This window comes from Parambassis ranga, chromosome 2 (genome assembly GCF_900634625.1).
Source record: "Parambassis ranga chromosome 2, fParRan2.1, whole genome shotgun sequence".
NCBI classification, from domain to species: domain Eukaryota; kingdom Metazoa; phylum Chordata; class Actinopteri; family Ambassidae; genus Parambassis; species Parambassis ranga.
Genome location: NC_041023.1, coordinates 17,172,436 through 17,195,768, shown reverse-complemented (window position 1 = coordinate 17,195,768; position 23,333 = coordinate 17,172,436). Strand labels below are relative to the sequence as shown.

The window sequence follows — 23,333 nt, the reverse complement described above, 5'->3', positions numbered from 1 at the left end:
GTCATATATTGTAACAGTCAGGCATACTGAGGAGGAGATGGATGCTGCAGCCGAGGCTCTGTGGACTCACATCCTGCGATAGAAACTGCTAAATGGACTGTGAATCTGCTGCTGTGGCCTTGGTTGGCCTACAGCTGCTGATATATTATTTAAGTTGTTTTCTTGACTGCTGCACCGGGGGGTGTTAATTCAGGAAAAGGAATTACACTCAGTATGGGTTCACTTTGTTTATATAAAACAGATGAATCATGACTTTTGTTTTCTGAAGACTAAGTGGGCTATACTGCACAATGATATCTTTAAATTCCCTCTGCTTCTAACCATGATTGTGTTGTTTCCATAGAGCATTTTCACCACTAGATGTCACCCTGCACAGAGGCACAAAACAAGCCTGGACACCTTCTGTTTCAGATTCTCTTTGATACACAGCAATGCACCCTCAGATTATAGAAACAAAAGGCATCAAACACAACGACTTTTATCATGCTGAAGAGACTGATTGCATCCAATTAGTGACACTTTTACCCAGATTGTTTTTATGATACAAAGTTCTGTTACAGCAGGGGAACACCACACATATCCAGTGATGCTTTCTTGGCTCTCTGTTCAGCTCCATAGGTACCCAGATGTCTGAGGAGGCTCTGAGGATGACGTCTTGGCCTTGAACCCCACCAGTATGTCAGGTGAGACTCATGGCCTCATTCACCCTGACGACACACACACATGCTGCTTGTGTAAGTTGTGACTCAGAAGCAACATTAAGCATCATCACTCTTGGCTCGGTTGTGGTTGCTTTGAGGTATACTTTCGTCACATAAATCATTTAGTATTCCTTAATATTACACATGGGTGAAAATTTTGTCAGGCCTTCCACACTTTGCATGCTCCTTTTTATGCTTGAGTTAATGAATGGAACTGGTTTGACCATGAAATTTCAGAAAACACAGATTGATTATTTATGATTTTACAGTTATCAGCTGCATATGCAGTTGACTACAGCAGTTTGTGTCTATATAGTTAGCTAGCTAGCTAGTTGGCAACTCTACCAACATCTAACTGGTGCTATGCCTTTTTATCAAAAGCCATCCAGTCGATAGGCATTGCTAGGCAACTGTGCATAGCATTTCTATAGGGACCCCTCTGCCGTTCTAGAAATAATCAGTGTTCTAGTTAATACCTAAGACACTGTATTCTGTCCTAAGTGTCAGTCACTAATCTCAGCAGCTGATGTGACATCAATACATTGATGAATCTGATTGGCTAAACAGTACAGCACAGTTTCCTTCAGGTCAAACTTGGATGTAAACAAAAGCTCCACTCCAACTGTATCTTTTATTTGAATTAATGTCGAGCTGGAGCCTACACAGCGAGCATCAGAACCACCGTGGGTGGCGACATGGCAGGTATTGCGGTTCCCTCATTTGTCTACAGTTACTCCATCCTCACATGGCACACAGCTCAATCCACTGATCATGTGTAGAAGGGGAGTCCTATACTTACATATAGGCCTGTTGGTAATGTGCTGTCCTCACCACCAGAGGACCCTGTTTATTGTCAAATGTGGTGATCACTGTCCTCTGGAAACATGTCAACCATGAAGATTTCACACATTTTCATCTCAATTTATATAATTGGTATAAACTAAAATCAGATTACCTGCATGTTCACACCTTAAACCTCTTTGATATATAAAACACTCAGGAAATTTGATGTATACTGAATAATTTCTGTGAAATTGTTTACAGTACAGGATGAATTGGGCGTCACCTGTGGATGTAACCACCTTCACACATACAATCGGCCAACACATGTGCTATGATGTGTCAGCATACAGAACATACACATGCATCCCATGAGGATCCTGCTCCTGCTCTAACACCCTGAGACATTGCCATGTATGTGATGCTGTTGCTCTCCCATCTATTTTAGAGCCATCAGAAAAATGCTCCCCCCGCTGGAAAGATGAGGCCATTCAAAATGGTAATATTTATCCTCCCTCTCAGCACTGCTTTTCCTCCTCCTCCTCCTCCTACTCTGTCAGTCTGGGTGAGCTTCCAAGCACTCAGAACTGCTTCTGCTTTGGTGGAAATGCACCTTGGCTGGATCACTTTTTCTTTGATCAAACATTTAACATTTAATTAACACTGCTAATATTAGAGTTAAACGCAAAGAGGACGCCGTCTCCCCGCTTAGAAACAAGTGCCATACTTTTAACCATGAAATAAATGTATTAAAAGATGCTGTAAACTCTACCAGCTCCTGCCAAAAACTTGCCTTCATCTGAGCCAGAAACTGTAAAAACATTGGACTTGGTCTTTGAATGCATTGTGTGTGATAAGCTTCTGAATAAAAAAACGAATCTGTCTCAATAAAACATTCGCTCAATATAACTAAAAAATTCAACAGTCTTCATCACAACTAGGAAGCTAACATCAGGCTGATCTACAGGCTGGGGTTTTTAAGAAAAAAAAAATCAACAAAATTTTGCTTTCATCCAAGCTAGAAACGAATGAATGCTGAACATCTAAGCGTCTTATATAAATTCTGCAGAAAAATTGTGCACCTATGAAGGCATAATTGACTGAGCAGCAAACATTGAAAAGCGGTTTGTAAGGCCTTTTTTCTTGTAAATGTATTCAAAAAATATTGCTTTATTGCTTCGTTATACTGCACAAAGACACTTTATGTTCACTTTACTTCTAAATTCTAATACAGGACTTGAAAGAACGTCCTGTATTTTAAGTTCAGAGTAGAATGTGGAGAAATCTGCCATAAACGTTCCTTTTTATCCTCTCCTTTGAACCCTTTGGTGCATTTAAGGACACTTCAGGCAGCACTGTTTGAGCTCCAGTGGACAATTTCACGGAGGCCGGAGCCTGCTTTGAATGGACCGCGCTCTACATTACAGCTCAACTGTGATGACATTTGATGTAAAAGGATGACTATTACATTTATCTCAATATAGTTTAAATCTCTATGCTATTCTCTATTAAAGCCTCTATTCACATTTTCTATTCTTTAGGGCATAAAAGGTATTTTTTTTACATTACAGGCATGTCAGCTGGACTTTAGAGAGAAAATGATTTGAATTAAACTCTCTTGCACTCTTTCTCTTTAATGTTTTGCAGTAGACTGAAGTGACTTTAGGTGTGGCCGACTTGTCATTCACTTGCCTTTGTATTCTTTAGAGTTGTAGAGTTGTTGTATTTTTTTTTTATCTTGCCGGCAAAACTTGGCAACACGGTTACAATACACTTACAATACACAGACTGAGAGACAGGAGAGACCTCCTCGGCAACTAATTTTGTCATCAGTTTTTGTCGACTATGTTAATTCCTCACTGCGCCCCTAATGATCCTTGATCCTTGATTCTTCATCACTCAACCTCGACCAGCTAAACCCCTCCAAACCTACATTTGTACAGATTGTCATCTCATTGCAACAATGTGAATAGATACCAAGCCTCTTAGAACTGTGTACATACAGCACTAATAAAATTTAAAGTAAACACATGATAAAGAGGAGCAGTATCTAAAACAAGATTCACACCCTTCATCCTAAATGGCAGGATAATCTCCTCAAACTTTGACCTTTGGAGCCTTCTGTTGTTCCCCTTAGCTCACCCTGAATGTTTACAGGAAAGCTTGTGTGGCCTCCTCAGGTAACACAGTGTAGCCGGGGACATCTGGCACAGAACACCATGTTAATCGAGGGCCCCTGGGTGAAAAGAGTTTCCTCCTATCCAAAAAGTGTTAATGACCGGCTGTGAACCCCCCTAGTCATAAAGTGATCAATCGGAGAGTGCATATATCTGTTGTAAAAGCCTGCCGCGGGGTCACTGTGCCGAGGCGCTGTCGCCGGAGAAGACTTACTGTAGAGCATGAGGAAAGAAAAGGATGATCTAAATTAGAAAGGCAGCTTGGCAGGAATACGCAGAGTCAGGTGTTGGAGACAAGAGTGTTTTTGTACAGGTGATGCTCGCAATATTGATGTGGATATGTTTTCATAAAAGGCTAGAAAGAAAAAGATGCATCTAACATCCAATAATGCAACCAGGGTAAGTACAGAAATCTTATCTCATCAGAAATCGAATTATTTATTCATAAATAGATAATATGTATGTATTTTTTTAGATTGTTTCTTTACAAAGCATTTTATTTCTTCAAAAGCTAGAATAAAATAAATAAACTATGTATGCTGTTATGATAAATGTATTTAGATTTTTGTAAGCTTAAATCTTGAAATAAATCTAAGAAGAAAGAAGAACACACACACACAGACACAAAAACAAATAAAAAAAAAAAAAAAAAAAGTTTCTCCTCAGACAACAGATTGTTTCGGTATCGACGGGTTAAACTCTGTCTGATGAACGCTTAACTGTTCATCGACAGTCGTTTAAGAAACTCCAAACAAGATTAAGCCCAAGACAAGGATGTCACCTCGTCCAAAAGTTAAACTGGTATCAAGCCCTCTTTGCAGGCAGATTTGTCTCATAGGGCCTGCCTCTTACCAGCTGTTGCAGGCTGATCACATACTACTTGTCACCCAGTCTCACTTACTACATTAATACAGTCACTAATCCCACGATAATCCAGACAGATTATATACAGTTAACATTAAGTTCATTCAATTCAGGGCTGGTCACTTAAAGAATTATTTTAAATGTATTTTTGTAATTATTGTATTTATTTATATTTACAATTTTAATGCTTATTTTACAATATTTTTCTAAAGTTTTATGTACATAGTAAATTAAGTTATTACTGGGATACTTAAAGAACTAATCGTTCAAGATTATATATGTGTATACTACGAGCGTTGATCGCGACCTCGGTGTCTGTGTTTAACACAGGCTTAACTGTCTGACCTTTCTATTTCACCTGTTTGTAATGAAGCGCTAACTACATCTGCCAACGTTTCAAATAAACAACAATATCAGGCCTGGCTACTTTTATCGGACCGGCGGCAGTCACCGAGAGGCAAGTGACAGCTTAGAAAGCAGAGACGAGCCAGCAACTCTCTGAGGAACCGACCGCCGCCTCCGCAAGGCAAATAAAAATACACAACAGTTAACTGGAAATGAGTCAGAGTTAGCACTGTAAGCTCATTTTCATCTCTTGTCTCATGCCAGTTCTATGAAAGGCAGCCAAAAATAAAGATAAAGTAATTTCTCACAGTGCAATAAGACAAAGAAATAATGCAAGAGACACATTTAATAGAGGAAAAAGCAAGTTATAATACTTACATGAAATATAATAAAAAGCCCTGGTGAGGGTATTAGGTAGTTATACATGACTCTGGGTTTTTTATCCAGATCTGGTGTTTAAAATTGCTGGAGTTCCAGTAGTAGTGGTGGCTTCGTCCAAGAAGGCCCACACTTGTGACAATACAAAATCCCTTTATATGTGTCCTGCCACTATTCTCTCTTTGACAAACAAATAAACAAACAAGGTAGTCGTTAGCGAAAAAGTTGATAAATTATATTTTCCAATCAGGTTTTGGTAATAATAAATTGTCTTCTGATCAGGGTCTGTGTATGAGATGTGTGAAAAGATTGCCATGAAATCTATTATTCAACCCTATTATTATCAGAATTTATTGAAAGTGAATAGATAATTAATGAGCTTGTAAATGTAATATATGATCTTACATTACACCTTTCAGGATCTAATAATTGATGACCTGCAGTGAAACTCTTTATAAACTCTGAATGCATAGATTAAAATTTCACACATAATCACAACAATATGTATTTATTTATTAATATATTGTTATTAATTAATTAATTAATTAATTATTATCTTGAGCATTTTTTTTGTAAATGCTAATACTCTTTTTGTACAAACTTTAAATACTAACTTCCCTGTAACATATAACATTATCTTATAATGAAACATCCTTTATATTAAATGTTAATCCATAGATCTAAGTTCTTTTTATGCTTCATGGATCATCTTGTGCTCCACCTCTAATAAGATTAAAAAAGCCTTCACATTCAGACGTGTCACTTCAACACAAGTCGGATGACACGTTTTAAGACGCTTTAAGTGTCATATTATAGCAAGACGAGCGATCAGTTTGTCAAGTGCCAAGCTTTCAGCCTGTATTACAGGATTTATCAGCGCCCGTGTTTGATGTGGAAGCAGGCGCTAACTGCTTGTTTATGTAAAAGAGTTCTAAAGCCAGGTGAAGAGGCAACATATTTTCCATCAGGTGAGCTCCGCAGAAAAACAAAAACGACATTACATTTCTTAATTGATATTAAATGTAGTAACACATTGTTACACTTATTGATGTTATTCACTGTCACAAAAATAATAAATGAATAAATAAATAAATTAATATAAAATGTAATAACTACATAATAAATAACCAATACAACATTTGGTTTGGAAAAAATTGAAAAATTGAAATTGAAAGAAATATTAATATTATTACTTATTATATCTTAACTGATATAACACTGGACTGGGCAATATATATGCAAAAAAAAGTACTGTTGACAAATCTTTGGCTGGCCCAGATACCATTTTATGGGCTAGAAAAAAAACTGCATCCTTTTATTTGGGCGAACCTTGTGAATTTTTATTGAGGGATACTTTTTAGTTACTAACTTTTCTTTTCGGAACATAAATCACACATTTTTCTGGAATGTCACAAAATTTTAATAATTTTAGAAAATAATAGGGGCATATATATATATATATATATATATATATATATATATATATATATATATATATATATATATATATATATATAGAATAAAATAACCTATAATACATAGAAGTATGTAGCGCAGATGGACACAATGAATAAACAAACAATAAATATTTCTACAAATAAAAATAGGTGACAATGTGTATACATATACTCATTTGGGTCCAGCCCTAATAGGCAACACCACTCTGCTCTTCTTAATTAAATGACCATAAAACACCATTAAGGTCTGCAGATTGTGTGGATTTTTGGAGTCAAAAGCATAATCCTGTGCATCAACAGTATTGATCTCCTCGTCTCCTTTTTTTTTTTCTCTCATTTAAAGACATGACTGCGAGCGTGCAGATTCCTGCTGCCATCCAGAGGGTTCAGTTAAGTGCAAGCAGCAGGGATTTTAAAGCCAAAACTGCATGCATCTTGCCTCAGACACCACCATGTGTTCATGCATTCACACGTCACGTTGGGCTTAACATTATGAACCGATCTGTAGACTGGTTGTTGTCCAATTTGGGAGGGTTGAGTCACAAGATCAGCAGTTTTGTTTGGAAAGTTTCTTTTACCAGTCAAAAGCATTTCTAGGCACTTTATAGAGACCCAGAACCTGAGCCCAGGCAAAAACTCCCCCTTTAACAGAAAGAAATAGGACCTGGCTCATCCACACACACACACACACACACATATAAAATAAAATAGTTTTATGTATATTAAACTTCTTACAGTTGAAAAAACAGTTAAAATATTATTTGTAAAAATGAAAAGTGAAATTAACTTCTTCTGGTATAAATGTATTTACAGTTAATATACTGATAATAAAATTGGGATTTAGTACATACTGCGTTCTGTTTGACCTAAAACACACACAGTCATAACAACCGGAAGCTCCTTCTTTAATATTATTATTATTATTTGTGTTATTTTATTTGTTTTTTTTTAAGCTTTTGATCTTATATGTGTAGTATAAAATCAGCCTGTTCCATTATTGAAAAAGGCTCTGCGAACCCCCCTCGACAGGATAACACATCCTCGCCATAAGGCTTATCCCATCATCATTATTGATCAGGAAGCATGATCAATATGGCTGAGTATCGCCGGGTATCTAGGACAATAAGTGTATTATCTGAAACCGATCACGCAATGTGTAGCTCAGCTTACACTGTGGGGAAACAATATTGATCCAAACTCGTCTTTTAGCCCAAAAGTAGAACAAAGTTTGACAGAAGATTGCGCGGAGATAAATTAAAAAAGTCAATGTTTGTAATAAAATAGTGCAAAAAAAAGATAATATTCTTGTATTTTTTGATTGTGTGAACATGAACACAGCGTTGTTAGCATCTTATCTTCCCATTAGCATTACTACAGAAGTTAAATACATATTACAGTCTTATTGGTCAAAAGTCAACACCATGACTCTTAAAATCTTCTTAGACTCATAACATTCACTAAATAGTTGGCAGGAATAATTATTTAGCACTGACCTAAATGAGCTTGCGTGCGGATTTTGTTTAAAATACCTACAGGATAAGCAATGAGGTTAATACGTAAAGGTTCAAAGGCTAGAAGGTTAGGAAGAGTGTCAGGGTCAAGGCAGCGACCTGTTCTTTCATGACAGGGGGACCTTTATCAACAGGTCTGTTTGGGAGTTCTGTGGAGTTTTCCACTCTGTGGGTGCTTAGGTGCAACAGAGATGGTCTTAATCTGTGACATCACTTCAAGTCTGTGGCACATCAAGGATTTGTGGAGTGTAAGATTAGAGCTCTACTTCGTCATAAATCTCTGCTTCCCAATTTGGCTGGGTGGTGGCGGCGGGCGGGGCTAGTTGCAAGGTGTAGGCCGTGTTGCCGTGGATGCAGTGGAGGAAACGTTAGTGTGTCAACGGTAGAAGATAGTTCTCAGAGTTGATCCGGATTATTTTCTGATTTTATTTTATCATGATGAACTACTGCATCCCGGACATGTACGACATGCCCTACGCTGGGGTTGGAGGTTACTCAGCGCAGGGCGGAGGGGATAATTGCATGTACACCGGCGAGGGGCCCGTGTACGGACACTGCGAACCCCAGCCGCTGCACCATCCGCCATGCATGGAGCAGGCCTGGACCTCCAGCCAGCACTACTCCTGCTCGTACTCAGGCGACCCTTCTGTTTTTAAGAATGAGTTTTGCCCCATGGAAATCCCTGTTAGTCATTTTCAGCACCAGCCTGAGTACTTCCCTGAGGTCAAAGTTGACTTTTCACACCTGCAGTGGATGCAGGAGGATCATAAGAGAGGTATGACGGTTGTTTACGTCGAGTTTTCAGGTGGAGAGAAGTTCAAGTTTTGCGCCATGTTTCTGTGTTTTTTATGTTATTTTATGTTATTGGTAATTAGTGACGACTTCACTTCGATCAATGGATCAGTGATGTGGGATTTTTGAATTAGATGTGATGAGCGTAAATCCAAGATTTAAGGCGTCATGCGGCGGCAGGTCTGCAAGCAGGACTTGCTGTATCTGACTGAGATGGGGGGTTCCTTATTGATTGATAGTAACACAACAGAAGGCTGATCCAAGATGAGTTATTGCATTCTTAATAACCCCCTGTCACCAAAAAAAAGATATTGATCAATTGGTTAACCCCAGTCCTGGAGCCTGAAAGACGGCAACACATGTTAAGACCAATCAGAAAATTGGGCCTCTGTTTGCCGAGCGACGAAGCAACGCAACTGTGTTGTCTGTGGAAGTCAGTGTTAACTGAAGTTAAACTCAGTCTGTGGCTTGGATATGGAAGACAATTAGGCTCACTGTAAAAAATAATAATAAATTATCAGAATTTTCACCTTAATTTGAAAATTTTCCGAAAAAAGTCAGAATTCTGCTCTGAGAATAAACGGTCAAAATTTTGACTGAGCAATAGTTAAAATATAAAGATTTAAAAAGTCACAATTTTTAGGAAAAATATGTGGAATCCTGAGTTTAAAGTTAAAATTCTGACTTAAATTTAGAATTAAATTAGAATTAAAGAAAAAAAACAAATATTTGAATTCTGGCTTCACTGTCAGCATTCTGAGAAAAGGTCACATTTATATTTATATATATATATATATATATACATACACCTGGTCACACTCAAAAGGTATTAAAATAAAAAGACATAGGAAAATACAGAAAAAAACATTATAAAAATGTTTTAAAAATATCTCTTGATTTAACAGGTAACCTTAAATTGACTTGAAATTCAAGTTCAAAATGTAAAATAAATAAATAAATAATCTTCCAATTTTTGTAAATGAAAACAAATCTAATATTAACCCTCTGCTCTTGTTTCCAGGGTACATACCGAGTTACCTGGACAAGGATGAGCTATGTGTAGTGTGCGGGGACAAAGCCACAGGCTATCACTATCGCTGCATTACCTGTGAAGGTTGCAAGGTAACGCAACAAAAAGAAGGGGGGGGGGCACAGTTCAGAAACTGTATTTGCTCTGTTGGTCTGTTTGTTATGGATGTCAGCAGGGCTCATCAGTGTCATGTGACCGTCTGCTTTCTAGGGATTCTTCAGGCGGACAATTCAGAAGAATCTCAACCCAACCTACGCCTGCAAGTACGAGGGGAAATGTGTCATCGACAAAGTGACCAGGAACCAGTGTCAGGAATGTCGCTTCAAGAAGTGCATTGCGGTGGGAATGGCAACTGACTGTGAGTTGTACATGATGTAACATAGTCATTTCCAAGAGTTTAAATCGAGGCAACTGGACTCAAGGACTTCACTCCCACTTAAACTCTAACGATGGGCCGTCAACTAGCAACTAGTGAGGCACCAGCTCTCACCTGTTCACAACCCTGTCCCTTCATCCCAACTATAGGGATCTTAGTCATGTGAGTTCCTGCAAGATCCACCCACAGAGGTCCTGAACACATAAAACTCAGATTCCCAAACAGAAAAGTAGCAGAACTGAAGAAGCCATCTGGGGGAGTGGCGAAATGTCTTAAAAAAACAATCCTTGAGTCCAGTTACCTCGATTTAAACTCTTGGAAATGACTATGACCTGGATGAATGAGAGCATCCACAGATATATATGTAACATAGGATTCAAATATTTTGTCGGCTTCTTGATGTTTTTGTGTAGGTCGTTAAACACTCGCACGCTTGCTTATAATACACAAAATGAATCTTGGATCGTCACTGAGAACTCCACTCTCACGGCCTCCCCTCCTCCTCATTCCCTCACCCCCTCCCTCCCACTATCCCCCCTCTCTTTCCGCCCCAGTGGTGCTGGACGACAGCAAGAGGCTGGCCAAGCGGAAGCTAATTGAAGAGAACCGGGAGCGCCGCCGGAAAGAGGAGATGCAGAAGATGGTGTGGGACCGACTGGAGCCCACTCAGGAGGAGTGGGACCTCATCCGTATGGTGACCGACGCCCATATGGCCACCAACGCCCAGGGCAACCACTGGAAGCAGAAGCGGAAATTCCTGGTGAGACATCCTCTCCCCTCCCCTACCCTCCCCCCTCCCCCTTACCACAGCCTTCATTGTATTGATTACCCTGCCTTATCCAAACCCTCCCTCACCCACCTCTCCCTCTCCAAGTCACACCCCCCTCCTGTTTTCTCCACTTCCACCACGACCACTGTTCCACTGTTCCCAATGTTAATATGTCCATGTGTTTTTTTTGTATCTCCTTGTAGAGTGGGGAGAATTAGCTGGCCGAAGGAAAAAAAAAAGTGTGTTCCTCAACGCAGCAGTTTATAATGGAAAATCTTACTCTCGTCTTTCTGTGTCTCGCCAACACTAATAACTCGCTTTCTTTACTGTGCCGTTTCATTTTTCTCTTTTTGTGTTTGTAGCCTTTGATTTCACACCTCACCTCCTCCTTTTGACTAATTTTGCTTTCTTTTCTGTTAAGTCTGATCGCTCTGTCCAGGTTGAAAGTCTGTCAGCTGTTGACTTTATTTTTGGGTTTCTGTGGTTAGATAAGGAACACACACGAAAAAAAATTTTATTATCATATTATTAGATGTATCTTTACAACTTTAATTTAATTTAATTTTAACCAGAATTGGTGTCTAAATTTTTTTTAGAGAACAGAACTTCAGGTGCGTCATTTGAAGCTGTGGTCCTCGGACCCGAGTCTGACCATAGAAACCCACCTCAGATCTCTGTCCTCACCTGTTTTGCTCTCTGCGCACCTTTGTCATCTGTCCTCAGTTTTTAACTTGTTTTCTTTTTAGTTGGCTTGACACGAGTTCTTCATTGAAACTTCACAATTCCTGTTGATTATCCAACAGGTCGAGGAAGCAATGCTTCTAAATGAAATAACATGTAATTTATTCTATACTTCTGACCAGAGTTCAGCAGGGGTGAAGGAAACTAAGGTAAGTGAGAAGTGAGTTCTGAAAATAATTGCTTTTTGATGTACGGAATATTATGGCTATATTAATCTTATAAAAAATAAAAAATATATATTTTTATTATTTGTATTTTTTAGAATAAAGGCAAAAAACATAGTCTTTAAAAAACAAAAAAAATGTAAAAACAATTTACAAAAATATTAAAAAATATTATTGTTGTCAAATATTTGTGAGAAAAAACCTTAAATACTCTCACAAGAATTGTCAAAAATTCCAATAAAAAAATATAAAGAAAAAGCTTGGATATTCTGAAAAAATATTTTCATAAATTATGCATAAATGCATTTAAAGAAAGAAATTAAATTTGATAAAATATTAACATATTTAATATATTTGCAAGACATGGCTAATCTCTATTTTATTTAAATATAAAACGATATGAGTGCACCAAAGAGGAAACAACAAATTCAGGGCAGCCATATTGTTTACAGGTGCTCATCACCTAGTACCTCCTCTCAGACTGGTCAGTCCACACCAGCCAAGGTATGGCAGGAAAGTTGCACTAAATTTAACCCAATAAGCAACTTCTCTGAGAGAGAATATCCACTTTTTCTTTCATTCATATTGTTATTAATCAGAATCATTAAACGTTTGTGTTATTTAAATGCTCCACACACACTCACTGACCGCCCCCACTTTTGTTGTTTCAGCCTGAGGATATTGGTCAAGCTTCCATGGACAACGCAGCTGAAGGAAACAAGGTGGACATAGAAGCCTTCAGTCAGTTTACAAAAATTATCACCCCTGCCATAACCCGAGTGGTGGACTTTGCCAAAAAACTGCCTATGTTTTGTGAGGTGAGTTGAGCTGCTTCATATCGTTTCATTCCATTCATAGCGCTCCCTCTGCTGGTTATAGCACAGATCCAACACCTGTTATGAGTGTCTGACACAGCAGTGCATTTTTAATACAGAAAATAAGGGACAAAGTTATTTCATGTCCGCTTTATAGAGAAATCTGTCAGAAATATTTGTTTATATAAAAAAAAATCACTACAATATTCAATTCATCATGTTCATTCAGTATAGTATTCTTCTTCTACTGTGGTAAAAAAAGGCTAATACAATACAATACACACTGTAGCACGCTAACTTGTAGCATCTTTCTCCTGCAGCTGCCTTGTGAAGACCAGATCATCCTCTTGAAAGGCTGCTGCATGGAGATCATGTCGCTGCGAGCTGCTGTCCGCTACGATCCGGAGAGTGAGACCCTCACGCTCAACGGCGAGATGGCCGTCACGAGGGGTCAGCTTAAGAACGGAGGTCTGGGAGTAGTCTCGGATGCCATCTTCGACCTCGGCGTATCGCTGTCCTCCTTTAACTTAGATGACTCTGAGGTGGCTCTACTACAGGCTGTCATCCTGCTTTCATCTGGTAAGCTGCCACCGCCCGGACTCTCATCAGCCACGAGCTGCTTATTTGTTTTAGGTCTTATATTACACTACATTTTCTTGTGCACTAAAAGCACAAAGGCCCTGCTGTCTCTCTGTGCTCTGCACAGATTGTGTGAATACTCAGTTTTGACATGAAATCTATATCAAACTACACTCGAATCAATTAATCACTGTAATCATTCTGAGGAGCTTTGTCCAGCCAGCTTGCTTTTGGCTCCAGCAGCATTTCTCTGTGTGACATGCTGAATCTCATTGAAGATCAATACTGTTCCACTGTGGTGTACATGCAGACGTGACACGGGGTTAACCTGCCCATCTGTCCTGTCCTCTGATACACTTACTGTAGCCACCAGGGCTGTGGCTACAGTATAAAGACTGGGTTTTTTAAGGCCATTTTGTGTACAATTATGCAAAAAAAATAGACTCATCTTTGATCGGGGTAACATAGATATAAAACTATAGAATTTGAAATCATTTCTTAAATTGAATCATTAAAAAAATAAATCAATGTGCTACCTGCTGGTGTTTTCAATCTCAGAAAAAGAACAATATGCTAAAGACACTGAACAATTTACAGCCTCTACAGAACAGTCTTTTACATTTTTGTCACATGACTGGTCACAAGGCAGGCAAGCATGGCTTCCTAGGTGTGCCGAGAAGTTTTATTGTTTTGTTTTTTTCTTAATTTTATGAGTGCAAACTGCTTGTTTAATTTAGTTTATATTTACATTTATCAGCTGGACTGTGCTCGACACATGATGCCTTCATGACCTATATATACAATTATTATTTACAGTATAATGAAGTGCAGAGTGTATTTTTAATTGAGAGGTAGATTACATTTTCTCTCCATTACATGTCACAGTTTTAAACTTAGGTTGCATTTCTCAACTGAACTGTGCTTAACATGTGCTGCCTTCAAGGACCGAGGTTTAAGGTGTCTAGCAGTGTAACATATTTGGAATTTATATCACAAATGTCTTTGTCCTGAATCCCATTCGCATGAAAATATAAATTGAAAAGTGTTATCTGGCCTTAATAATCCCATCCTCGACGTGTTTGTGCCACCAGATCGTCCAGGCCTGAGTAGTGTGGAGCGAATCGAGCGCTGCCAAGAGGAGTTCCTTCTGGCCTTCGAACATTACATCAACTACCGCAAACACAAAGTGGCGCATTTCTGGCCCAAGCTGCTAATGAAGGTGACGGACCTGCGGATGATCGGCGCCTGCCACGCCAGCCGATTCCTCCACATGAAAGTGGAGTGTCCCACCGAGCTATTCCCTCCTCTCTTCCTGGAGGTCTTCGAGGACTGACCAATGGATTTAAGTGTATGTGCGTATGTGTATGTGTGTGTGCATATATGTGTGTGTGCCAGCGCCTGGGCACCCTGGTGGTCTCAGGGGTGGAACCAGCAGAAGGCCCGTCACAATGAACTGTGTATTTAGCACTACTGAGTGTCACTTCATTCCATAGTTTAGGACTAGCTCTCTGGTCTAGTTTGGATGAAACCATTCCTTACAGTGCGGGTACATGTCAATAGCCTTTTGTTTTTGTTTGTTCTGGTTTGTTTTGTTGTTATTGTCGTGCATATAACCTCTCACCTCGGATTTTACGTTTTTTTTTTGGTGTTAATGATTGTACAGTTGGCATAACGGTGGTCCTACGATCACTTCATTCATCAGAATCCATGCAAACGTTCTGTTTCCCCGCCCTCACGATTGCTCGCACACGGCAGCGACCCCTTTTAGCCTCACACGTTTGTCGGCGGTTAATCGTCATCCATTCTGTGAGCATCTGTACTGTTTCAGTGCCTCACCAACACATATTGTGACCTGACCCATTAAATAGCAGCGTTCACTCTTAAAGGCCAAGCAGCTCACAGCCCCTTTGGAGTCACAAAACTGTCCCGAAATCTGAATTTTTGTAGCAGAGCAACAGCATGCAATGAAAGACAATATATGATATACATACATACAAAACTTTGAATAAAATATATATATATATATATTATTCAAAGTTTTTGGTAAATTTAACCACGACCAGTCTCACAGGTAATTTCTGTAGACATGACACTGTAGTGTCAATCATCATTTATAGGTATAATATAAAGAGTATATGTCTATATGACATATACATACAGGTTTCTTATCAATCCCTTGTGACTATTAATGCAAATTTTTGAAAAATCTTCTCATGTTCACTGTTGTAAATTGGATATGAGGTATTGCTAAATCCGTTTAATGAGCATGTAGCTTGATTTTTATTATATTATGTTTATATATATATTAAAAAACCATGGCCCATACAACTCACACAACTTCTAAATTCAACCTAATAGTTGATGGCAGCATCAGCATCAAAATGATCATCATCATCATCGCCATCATCGCCATCTTCACCATCATCTTCATCTTCGCCTCACAAAGACCGGTCAGGACCAACGAAAAAGCACATAACGGCACTGATGTCAGGAAAACGACAATCATTATAGTACTTGTGTAACAATGCCACACGTCGTGCCAAAACCAAGTGAACGATGCCCTCCTTGTTAAAACCCCACCGCCCCCACCATCCCTCCCCCCTGTCTGCTGGGTTCTCTTCCCCGTAAAGAATTGGATAACCACGTCCTCGTCCAACTACACAAACCTCACAGTCCCACACAAGATTGTTGTTGTTTGTTTGTTTTTTTAAATGACTCCCTGAAATGGGAAGACTGTATGTCGAAACAGTGACGTCATGGTGCTACGTTGGGGAGGGGGGGGCGGTATACAGCTGTATCGTTATTTATAAACAACAGACCACCGACCCCCTATTACGACGGCATGCACACACACTAACATACAAACATGTAACAAATGCACGTATACAGCACACACATACTGTAACACATTGCACATACAACACATACATACATGGATGTGTCCAGATCACACACAAAGGGGTCAGACCCCACCACCACTGTGACCAACCAGTGGAGGCCGAGTGCCTAAAAAAAAAAAAAACACAGTATGATTCCTCATCAGCAAGGTACACCTGGTGAGATTGTGAAAACGTAGCGCTCTCTGTCGTTTCTTTTGTTTTAACCCACTTTTTTTTTGTTTTTGTTGGTATTGTCATTTGCAATGTGACAGACATTTTGCTTTGTATATGTCGCTTTTTTCAATCTTCACACTACTCCTCGAAGCAGCTCGTGTTTTGTTTTTGTTTTCTCATTTCTGTGAAGTGATGCCTTTTTATCAAAGCAATAGACTTTGCTGCAGTGTTTGAATGAACCCCCGGACCTCACACACACACCTCACAAAAAAAACTGTACAGGACTCAAATAATAAATGCACAGACAATCAGAGGGAGAGAGAGAGAGAGATGGATGGATGGATGGGGAAGGACGAGGAGGCCACCACACACCCTCTACCCAATGGGCTCAAAGGGCCCCCCCTCACTGCTTCCCCCACGTCCCGTCGTCAAGCAGGGCCCTTTGGAAAAGTAACATTGGCCACGTTTACATGCACCCACCCCCCATGACCTGTTGTCTGCAGAGCCTTTGGTTAGCTGTGACCGTGAGCCTGCCTGGTGCCATTGATAATACAAGCGTAGAACAGATAGTTTTGTTAGTTTTTGGATGATTGATGTGTGGTTAAAAAAATGAAATAAATGTGTCTCAGCCAGAGGCTGAATTTGACTCAAGATTTCTAAACAAATGCATGTGTCTCCACTAAAGTCTACACTGTGGATTTAACCTGCATACATGACTGCACATGTACATCACACTGGCCCTTCACAAGGAAAGTATAAAACTGTCTCTCAGACTGTCTAATGGCCCTTCTTCCACCAGGAACTAAACTCAGGAACTAAATGAGGACCTAAAAATCCCTGTGTTTGCATCGGAAGAACTGCAATGATTGGTGAATTCGTCAGACCCCGTTCACACCGGGGAAATCAATCAGGCTACAGCGGGATTCGGGCCATATCCGAATATATCCGGATTGATTTCAATCCACCTCTCAAAGGTGGATCTTGCTGGATTGGCTTACATCTGGCTCAGGTCTGAACGCAAATGCGGCTAGCAAATCCCGCTAGCGATGTCATACATCCAGGTTCACAGGGACAGTATCCGGGTCACATACAAAATCTGAAAGAACCAGTGACACGGAATAAAAAGAAAAACACGCACGCTGTCCTACCCCTGCCTGAACGGACTCTGAATTTTACGAGGCGCCACCTAGCGGTTTGGAGGACAAGCCGGATTGAGCACAGACACGTGTGTGTGATATCCAGATTTGACTTTCTCCAGTGTGAACGGGGCCTAAGTAATACCACGATGGCTGCATGACTTGTCTTAAGACCTCAAATTAAAATTTAGCATTCTCCCTCTTACCTCTTTTTGAATCCTCTCTCAGGAATTTGGCTTTGACTTTGCTTAAATGCTACTATAATCTCCCATGCTTAATGCCCTAAGTGCGCTAGCCATGACCTGTTTGAATGAAAGTTGTATAGGTTGGAGGTTTTTCTTCGACACATACAGTGCAGTACTGTTAACTCCACCCTGATAACGCTGGGCCATAATTACATACTACCTCAGCAGCAGGGGGACTTTTCTGTGGTCTAGGAACTAAAAACTGTAGGTTCCAGTGGTCAAAATACAAAGTTCCTGAGTTTCAAATGTTTCTAGGTTCTCTACAGTAGAGAAGGGCCTCAATAAAAGGCATTCCAAAGGGCCATATGTGCAGATGCATGTTGGTGCATGTAAACATAGTCAATGCTGCCTGCTGGGTCAGAAAATGTTTACTGTTTCTGAAGAGGTGCCCGTATGTTGCTCTTATCTCTCCCACGAGTTGTTAATACTCTTTAAGGTTACTCAGTTACAAAATCAATAATGATAACAAGAGTTGCACCATAGAAAAGCTATTTTACAGTACAAAGGAAAAAAGGATGTATATTTTCAGACTGCAGATGTTTTTTTTACAGATATTGTTAGCATAATAATAGGGATGACATGATGTTTTTTTTTGCATAGTGTTTAAAAAATAAAAAAAAACTCTGGCTCTCAGTTCCATTATCAAGATGAATCATTAAAAGAAACATTTAGTGCAGCATTACTTGTGTAATTGAAAACAAAAAATAAACAATGATATTTACTGTAGCTGGATTGAACATTGGCTCTACACACATGGGCCGTTAACCAGCAAAAAAAAAAAAGAAAACCTTCACCGTCGACACAGATTTCTCTCCTCGTGTGTTTGAGTGTCTTCTTGTCAAACTCATCTGTACTGGAAACCGTCGCTGATGGGGTGGGATGGGTGGGGGGGTTGGGGTGTATGCCGGTGTAGTGAGTGAATCTGTGCATTTTAAATGGGAGCTGGACAGTGTTCAGACGTGAGCAGAAAGAGGACTTTGATGCTCATATTGGATGATGATTTTCAGCTAATGTGAATTGGATCCTGAGAATAAAGATGGTTTTGAGAGAAATGTGTGACTCTTTATTATTATTGTTAATATTTATTATTATTATTATTATTATTTGCATTGTTGTATCACATTTTCATGTTTCAGCTTTTTGTCCTCAGCTAACTTCCATAGAAGGCCACCCCCTGCTGGCCAAAGAGTAAAGTGCAGCCATACAGAGGTACTTTGTTTTTTTCCTTTTTTTCCCTGTTTCCTCTTTTGGTATGATATTTAGGATTTGGATACAGATTGTGTTTTTTTTTTTAAAAAAAACCTTTATCATAATAGGCCTCTGTGCTGATATTCTTCTTTAGAGTGGAACATTCAGGGTGCAGATGGTGTTGGGAGTCTTGGGCTGCAGGGAGTGAAGGGACAGTCTAGAGCTGATCAAGGCCATCTGCTGATGGACAGTGACACAGCCACAGGCCCATCGGTGTTCACTCCATCTCAAACCTGAGACCTGGTCCTGGTCCTCACGTCCCAGCCTGTGTCCTCATTTAGACTTTATAACATTAGACCCTTCACATGGGTGCGTATCTTTGTATTAATTTGAAAAACGGGCAATCGGGAAGCGTAGCCATAGAAACAGGATTTTTTTTCTTTCCCTTTGATGGACAAAATATTTCATTTAAAATTAACAATTGACATCGGTGGGGGACCTAATGGAATTTACCCCTTTCTGCACCCATTGTTTTTATTTAGGAGGCGATCAAATTATTTGTGGGGACGCATCTCCTCCGTCCATGCTAAAACTACACCCTTGAATCATTGCCACAGTTATGTGACAGTGTGGCGCCCCCTTGGGGCCAAGCCACCCCCACTGTCTGTCTGCTGCTGTCCTCAGACACACTGTTTAAATTCAAACTCTTTCAGTAAGTTAAATTCTGAAATGAAGAAATGTTTTTGTGTTTCAGAAAAGAAACAACCCAACCCTGAGAAAGAGGAATAAATCAGGACAGGTAACTTGCATTTAAGTTCTGATCACACACAAAGTAGTGAGTAAAGACTAATAAATGTCTCTGAATGGACTCTTTGTTACATGCTTTTTGCATGTGGTGGTCCAAAAATCATTTGCCTATTTATTAATTTATTTATTTATCATTTTTTTTGGATAAAGTTACATACATCCTTAACTGGTAACTAGAAATACACAACATTGAATAATACTATTTATTTATTTTGGGAGGGGGGGTGTTCAAACTCACCATATAGCTCAAAAAAAATTCTGCAGTTGTAGAGGGGGAAAACAGCTTCTTGTTGCCATGGTAATAATGGTAATAGTATTATCAGCAATCACACAACACTAAGGTTTACCTGGATTCATAGATTTGGTAATAAAAGAAATAAATTGTCAAACTTGTATTTTCTTTGGAGTTCTGTAGAAATATGTGATGTTTATTATTGGTATAATCGCCCCACCCTTCCTGAGGATCACAATAGTCTGTCCTGCGTAGCAACAGTTACTATAGAGACTATAGAGTGCTTTGATTAACCAATCACAAGTGAGTATTTAACTTAACTTAGCCATCTGAATGACATATGCCAGAAATTAAAGTGTCATTTTTTTTTGAAATATCTGTATCTGTTTTTGTATCTTGTGTTGGGTTAGAATCATTTCCTGCTTATTGTCAATGTGAGCCATTTTATTTTGAAGGAGGGCCATTCCACTTCCTGTTCATATCCGTGTTTATGAAGCAAAACAAACAAAAACAACCTTTGTCTATAGTTTTTTTTTCAGTGCACAGTCACAGTGTGTATGTGTGTTTCTCGGTGGTTATCAGTCTGGCAGACCCCTCCCTCCTCTTGCTTGCTAGTTGTGCACACTTGTGTGCTCATCAAGCAGACTATAAGAGGTCTTTCTGGTTATATAAACTGTTAAAGGTAGGGTAGGAGATTTTGAAAACTCAGTGAGAGTCAGCCAGATTTTGAAAGTAAACACACGAACCTTTCTCTCAGAGGTTATCCTGAAGCCACGCCTCCCAACCAGTCTGTGACTTCGGCCATCATGCACGTCCCTCTCTGGTGCGCGCAGAGCAGGAAGAGAGTGACAACCAGCCAATAATCCGCGCAGGTGCGCCTTGTAGGATTGGGTGATGTTTTTAGCGTGTTATAGCTTCCACAGATGATTAATATTCTTCGTTTTAAAGTGAAGCTGTATGGACTGTAAAGAGAAGTTACACTAATTTAACAAAAAGTGCATCAGAATGAAATCTCCTACCCTACCTTTAGAAGCTCGGCCTCAGAGGTCTGCTTTTTTGGTCCAGGCTTAATCCATCTTTGAACAAACATTCTGATAATAAAATAAACCTTTACACTGAAAACATGAAAAATGCTCAACTACATATAAATTTTAATGTTTGGGCTCCATAGGATGACCTCACAAGCGCCCCCCTGTGGACAGGATTTTTGACAATGTAATATCTCACCACATAGGACTAAAGTACGAATACTTGCTGTCAACTAGTTTTATGAGTTAAAATACACAGTAAAATTATGAATGCCAATTTTATTTCTTGCATTTTATGATCAGCCATTTACCAGTTTTATGCACAATGAATACATCATGACACATACTTGACTAGTTGTCCATAATGTCCTGGTTCTGCGTACATTTGAAAGATATTTGTACAGAAAATGTAATTTAACTACACATTGATAATTTTAAGATGTTTTCTTTGATTATTTTTAATCAATTTTGGTAGTCAACTTTCCTTGTGTGTTTTACTTCCTGTTCCCTTTCCTTCTCTGTGATGGGCTGCTTCACCATTATTGTTGCCACCTGTGTCTTGTTACCCTCACCTGGTGCTGTGCTTTCACAGTGTCTTTCTAAGTGCATCTGTTTACCTTGCCTGTAATCTAGTTGTGTGCCCTTCTTTTGTTCATGTTACCAGTTGGTAAGATGTTTTATTTTACTTTATTTTAATATTTTAATGGGGTTGTTTCACATCACAGCTTTTCCAAGAAATGATTTTACATAAAACACAAAACATCACATTCTGCTGTTTGAAACACTTTTTTTTTTGTTACTTATTAATGTTGTCTAAATGTTCTCTCGCATCTCCCTCCGTGCAAAGGATTGTGGGTCAGAAAGTGCGCTGGCTTGTCAATTACATGTAGTCCTGATCAAACATCCTGGTACTTTTGGTATGCTGTTTCAGATGCATTATGTGTTGTTGATGTACCAAGTCTTCCTTGTGTCCCAGTTCTATCCACAGACTGCAGTTTTCATAACGCTGCCCCCCACAGGCTGCTAGGCACTAGGCATGATGGGAGCATCACTCCTTCTGCAGCCATTGCACTGGAACAGGGTCAGTCTGGACTCATCAGACCACAGGACCTTTTCATTTGAGTCCAATCTTTGTGCTCCTTACAAACCTAAACTGATACACAGCTGGTCCTTTGGGTTCTCTTCACATTGCGTGTGTTGAAACGGTACTTTTGTTAAACTTTCCTTCCTGGAAGATGATGGTCCCTCCAGCTTTTCATAATGTGTTGGCCCCTTTTTAGTTTAGTAGTTTCAGCATTTCCTTATGTCGTTTCCTGTACTGGATGTAGGCCAATGATTTGAAACAGAGGAACATCTTTTCCACAAACACAGGATATGCCTTCAGGGTTCTTGTTCTTGAGGTAAAACATGTATTTATGTGTGATTTCCATGAATTTCATTGTGTTTTCTCACACTCATTCAGAGCAACGGAACACTTTTATCCTTTGAAGTTACACCTACGTACAGACAGGAAATAAATGTAAAACATTTTAGTGATACAGATACATTTAACATAAGTATTATGTATCTGTATGGGGAACAGGGCACGCCTTTTAAAACCTAAAATAACATGTAGCATAACATTGTTCTTCTCTTCTTCCTAGTGAGCGGAGACTTAATTCAAGCCTGGCGCTGAATGTTGGTGAGAAAGTGAGACGAGGTGACATTTTCTGCTTGCATTTGTGCCACTTCCTAAAATGTGTACGCCAAAAAACCACAAAGATATCAGAGCAGCCAGGAAGCTGTGCACCTGTCTGAGAGGAAGCAACAACACGTAAGTGACTAAGTGATCTCTGTCTGTTTACCAGGAAAGAGAAGTGAAACTAAACGGTGAATGGTCTGTACTTATATAGCGCTTTTCTACCTACTAAGGTACCCAAAGCGCTACACACTACTTCACATTTACCCCTTTTGCACAAACAAGCACACACACTTTCACACACCGGGCAACTTAGGGTTAAGTGTGTTGTCCAAGAACACATTTACCTGCAGCCAGGGCAGGGGATCGAACCACCGACCTTCCAGTTGGAGGACAACCACTCTGTTCTTTTTAAGACCTGCTACTAAATCCTCTAGTATGTTGTATTTACTGTTTTAGGCATGTTCCAATTTATCAGGTCATGACG

General features: G+C 39.4%; 1 protein-coding gene across 5 annotated transcripts in view; it reads left to right on the top strand.

The window, feature by feature from the left end:
* Positions 1-18,574, top strand: part of thrb (thyroid hormone receptor beta) — an 86,544-nt gene extending 67,970 nt beyond the window's left edge. For 2 of the 5 annotated variants that reach the window (XM_028400119.1, XM_028400118.1), the window contains 9 exons: positions 611-683; positions 1,930-1,980; positions 10,027-10,127; positions 10,246-10,393; positions 10,966-11,171; positions 11,984-12,070; positions 12,757-12,903; positions 13,221-13,479; positions 14,571-18,574. In XM_028400119.1, coding sequence (XP_028255920.1) covers positions 677-683; positions 1,930-1,980; positions 10,027-10,127; positions 10,246-10,393; positions 10,966-11,171; positions 11,984-12,070; positions 12,757-12,903; positions 13,221-13,479; positions 14,571-14,812 — 1,248 coding nt within the window. In that variant the 5' untranslated portion in view covers positions 611-676 and the 3' untranslated portion in view covers positions 14,813-18,574. Of the gene's footprint in view, positions 1-610; positions 684-1,929; positions 1,981-6,781; positions 8,989-10,026; positions 10,128-10,245; positions 10,394-10,965; positions 11,172-11,983; positions 12,071-12,756; positions 12,904-13,220; positions 13,480-14,570 lie in introns of those variants that run through there. The other 3 variants (XM_028400122.1, XM_028400116.1, XM_028400117.1) reach the window with 3 other exon arrangements.
* Positions 18,575-23,333: the final 4,759 nt, after the last annotated feature.